The following is a 5,000-nucleotide window of genomic DNA, read 5'->3' as shown; positions in this document are numbered from 1 at the left end:
TCCAGAGTGTGTAGTAACCTTTGGTCTTGGTTCCTGTGTGTGTCTCCAGATGCCGTGGCAGAGTGTGGAACACGTGGGCGACCAGAGTCCGTACGTCACGTCGGTCATCATGCACATCAAGCAGAACGTGCCCATCATCAGGGACAACCTGGCCTCCACGCGCAAATACTTCACTCAGTTCTGCATCAAATTTACAAAGTACGAGCGCACGCACGCACGCACACACGCACACACACACATTACATCAGGAGTTTGTGATATTGTGATAACCATTTAATCCACTAAATGTTATGCTTTGTCGTACGACGGTGTGGCACATGAATAGCAGATACACAAGCTCATATTTTTGAAAAATCTTGAAATTGTGGTGCAAATCTTTATATTCTTTCAGAGCGAACATTTTTAACTCAAATCTTTGCTTCTGGAAGGGGAGGTCCCTGGAACAACATATTTTCAGATGGGGGTCGGCGGCCAAATACATATAATTCTGGGGAGTCCTTGACATGAAAATGTTTGAGAACGACACAGAGACATAGGTTTTTCAAAGTCGTACGATTTGTCACACACATTACTGCAGTGAAATTTGTTCTCCGCATTTTACCCATCTCTTGGAGCGGTGAGCCACAGCCGTGCTCGGGAATCCGAAGAATTAGAAGGAATTAGAAGACATTTTTTTAGATTTCGACGTCGGGCCTAAATGGGTTAAAATGACCAGCTCAACGAGATCTACCCACCCAAGACATATTATTCCATTGCTGGGAATATTGTAATGCTATACTGACATTTTCCTAACACTCTTGAAAACAAAGTATTATATTGTGGGTTTCCCTACTATAATAACCTTTCCTGATGTCAGTCAGTCAGTCAGTCAGTCAGTCAGTCAGTCAGTCAGTCAGTCAGTCAGTCATGTGACTCATGTCATGTGGTCTACCTACCTGCACTAGTCTGGCTATAATGAGCCAGACTCAAATCACACTGTCGTGCGGCAGGCAATTGTTTTTGGCAACGGCTGATTAGCGTCTGGCTTTAGCCAGGCTGTACGGCTGTACAGCCTTTATGATCTACCCCTAGATCGCCATCTGCCTTTTGGGCACCCCTGGGTTAGGCCATTGGTTGCTTTCGGAAAGGTATATTGTATAACGTTTAGCACTGTGAGCTGTGGAGTCAAACCTCGATCTCCAACTCGGTAGACAAGGCAAGCAACAAGCCGCGAGGAAGTTAACGGCCGAGAGAGTTGGCGCGGCTTGTTGCTCGCCTCGTCTACGGAGGTGGAGATCGGGGGTTCAACTCCAGCTCAGGGCGCTTCACGTTACAGTATTTACGAGATTTCGATAAATGGTCATTAGCCCATTCTGACCTGAGATCAGATTCTATATAGATATAGATTCTACATCCTGACAGTTTTCTGATAAAGCTATGTTAAAATAGCAGACCTACAAGCTCGTATCGCGCCACTCGGTGGCGCGATATGAGCTTGTAGGTCTGCTATTTTTCAATAGTTAAAGCATAACATGATGCTAACACCAAAATGGGTTCCCGTTCAGAATGGGTTAGTAAAGGTGGATAGTGGATCTTTGCGTTATAGTAGAATGATGCAAAGAATGAGGGGGAATGTATATATAATGTATATCACAATATTCTGATAACGAAATTCTGGTATATTGGTTAATTGATCTAGGTCTAATAAAAACGCATTTGCATGACGTTGATATAGTTGTGATTTCTCTCTTTCTGTCTCTCCCACTAGCTCCTTCATTCCTAAATTCATCAACCACCTGTTCAGATGTAAGCCTATCAGCATGGTGGGAGCTGAACAGGTAAGATCGGTTTATTTTCCTTATTCTCCTCATGCCACTATTTTTTGCGAATTTTGACATGTTTTTATTTCGATGTCAGGCCAAAATGTGTTAATGGAGTTGTTGTTGTTGTTGTTGTTGTTGTTGTTGTTGTAGCTCCTCCTGGACACCCACTCCCTGAAGACGGTCCTGTTGGACCTTCCTTCGATCGGCTCCCAGGTTCTCCGCAAGGCGCCCGCCAGCTACACCAAGATTGTGGTGAAAGGCATGACCCGCGCAGAGATGATCCTGAAGGTGAGAACTAGATGGTGGTGAAGGGCATGACCCGCGCAGAGATGATCCTGAAGGTGAGAACTAGATGGTGGTGAAAGGCATGACCCGCGCAGAGATGATCCTGAAGGTGAGAACTAGATGGTGGTGAAAGGCATGACCCGCGCAGAGATGATCCTGAAGGTGAGAACTAGATCGTGGTGAAAGGCATGACCCGCGCAGAGATGATCCTGAAGGTGAGAACTACCTCCAGGAACCTCCAGGTCATACATCGCTGTTAGATGGAAATCTGTCCAAAACCGTTACTTTTCAAGAAGTGTAGATGGTTTATTTTGATCGTCATGAATATTACCAGTAAGACGCCTGAGGGCGAGAAGCGGCTTGAGTGTACAGAGTTACACATTATCAGTGGAATATTGCTGACACACCAACATCAGGAAAGTCACGAATCCTGGTCACTAAACTGCCTCCCCCTGGGCGCCTGATGGAGGGGAAACGAACTGGTTGGAATAACGTGTTCCTTCCACGCGCTACGCTACGTCCAACCAGGGAAACTCCCCCCTGTCAGGTGTAAAGGAGCAACTTGGACACTCAGGCATGAAGGAAGCATGAGTTCAAGTCTGTTGCTCTACCCTTGTCCCCCATATGGGGACTAGGTTGGTGGAGGGTGTGTAGAGCCCAGGATCACATTAGATGATTGACACAGGGGTGAAAAATGGGTTACAAAATCGTGAAAAAAAAAGAAGAAATAGTACCAGTATGACGCCTGAGGGCGAGAAGCGACATCACCCTGAAGGGCTAAGTGGCGTGCACTGGCCATATACAGTATGGTGTCTTGAGTGTACAGAGTTTCACATTATCAGTGGCATATTGCTAACACACCAACATCAGGAAAGTCACGTACATCATTCTACACAGCTACGGTTTAGGCTCATAATAATACCTACTTCTCTGTGCTGATGGCTGAGATTTTCTTTAAGCCAGAAAGACACTAAAATAAAACACTATAGCGGGTAGTTCTGCAGAGCGTGGCCAGTTATAACTGCCCTCAAACTAGAGGCTGGAGAGTGCGTAAAAAAACAATTTTTCTTTTCATCTAACCAAAGACGGTTGACACGTGCACGCGCACGCACACACGCACGTCGCATACACATGCATACGCACGCACGCACACACACGCGCGCATGCGCTCTTGAACAGCCACACCCTGCCTCACATGTATATCGTCACTGTTGGGCTGGTAACTTACGACACAGGAAGTAACATAATGACGGAGTGACAGAGACACTTTGTAACTGTGTGTGTGTGTGTGTGTGTGTGTGTGTGTGTGTGTGTGTGTGTGTGTGTGTGTGTGTGTGTGTGTGTGTGTGTGTGTGTGTGTGTGTGTGTGTGTGTGTGTGTGTGCGTGCGTGTGTGTTTTTCTCCCCATAAATAAATTTTTTACATTGTCGTAAGTCTGCAGTGTTGTTTTTGTCGACTAAGACGAAATTTTTTCCTCGACTAACCTTTTTTCACTGATGGAAACTAAATGAAAACTAAATGAAAACTAAGCTATGGTGACTAAAACTAAGACTAAATATGCTGACAATTTCGTCAACAAATAAAATAAAAACATTACATAAAAATATAGCGTATAAATACACCAGAGATGCTAATTTCCATCCATATAGTCCATCCGGACATTGAACACTAAACAAAACGGACATGAGAGGACAAGCATACAAATACATAACACAGCTAACGTTTTTTTAACACAGATCCTAAAGGCTAAATCATAGACTTAACTCAATGCTGTATTGTTTGTGTGTTTGTGGTTTGACTTCCAAGGTAATTGTCAACCCATTCTGACCTGAGATCAGATTCATACGAGATTTCCACTGGACACACACACTGGTCTGATTAACCCATTCTGACCTGAGATCAGATTCAAAAAAATGTCAGTCGTTCTTCGATTTTTTCAAAAATAGCAGACCTACAAGCTCGTAGTGCGCCACTCGGTGGCGCGCTATGAGCTTGTAGATCTGCTATTTTTTAATAGCTAAAGCATAACATGATGCTGACACCAAAATGGGTGCCCGCCCAGAATGGGTTAAAGTACTGTGGATGGAACCAGGTACCGGTAATCGTTGGGATTTATTTTGGGGAGAGTAATCTTCTAATTTGTCCTCGACCTCACGGAGAATAGCCTTTTATGAGCAATGTAACTATATAAACAAAGCACACCTCACATTATGGGTCTGGAAAATGAGTTTGAGGTTGAGCACCTCCACAGTAAAAACCCCTCGGTGTTCATTTAGTCATTTATGTAACTGAGTGTCAGTTTTGTACACTTTAGCAGAGTTTACATTTTCACTGACGATTTTAGTCAGGGCAGCTAGGACGAACATGCACACTTACTTACCCATGATGCACAGCAGGTGGTCCATAGACCGTCGCAAAGTATTTATTTAAAGACGTTTACGCCGCGGACAAAGCCAACTCTTGTCGTGACAAATCATGACAACAAACACAATTTATTTGGGCTGAACAAATAATTAGAAAGAAGAAGAACACTTTTTCTTTTGTTTTTCTTCTTTCTAACTATTTGTTTGGTCCAAAATATGTTTGTTGTCATGATTTGTCACGACAGAGAGTTGGCTTCGTACGACGCTTAAAAGGTCTTTAAATAAATACGTTTTGAAATGCCTATATGGGAAAAATGCATTGGGATTCATTTCATGGGCCACTCGTTGTTCTGAAAGGGGAGGGACTGTGACGCTCCATATTGTACATATGCTTGTATGGAAACACACCCCCACACACACACACAGCACACACACACACAGCACACACACACAGCACACAACCGCCTGTCTTTGACTTGAATCCTCTATTCTTTTCTCTTTTTTTTTAGTGTGTGTTTCTGTCTGTCAGATTACGGGGTCATTTAGAATG

The 5,000-nt window shown here is 43.9% G+C and overlaps 1 protein-coding gene across 1 annotated transcript in view; it reads left to right on the top strand.

Annotated features, from left to right (window-relative positions):
• vps53 (VPS53 subunit of GARP complex) overlaps positions 1-5,000 on the top strand; it is a 117,165-nt gene that overhangs the window by 107,350 nt on the left and 4,815 nt on the right. Inside the window, 3 exon segments of the mRNA XM_083773989.1 lie at positions 50-198; positions 1,748-1,817; positions 1,953-2,090. Coding sequence (XP_083630115.1) covers positions 50-198; positions 1,748-1,817; positions 1,953-2,090 — 357 coding nt within the window.

This window comes from Protomyctophum parallelum (genome assembly GCF_964188405.1).
Source record: "Protomyctophum parallelum genome assembly, chromosome: 9".
Lineage (NCBI taxonomy): Eukaryota > Metazoa > Chordata > Actinopteri > Myctophiformes > Myctophidae > Protomyctophum > Protomyctophum parallelum.
This window is presented reverse-complemented; position numbering and strand designations above follow the sequence as displayed.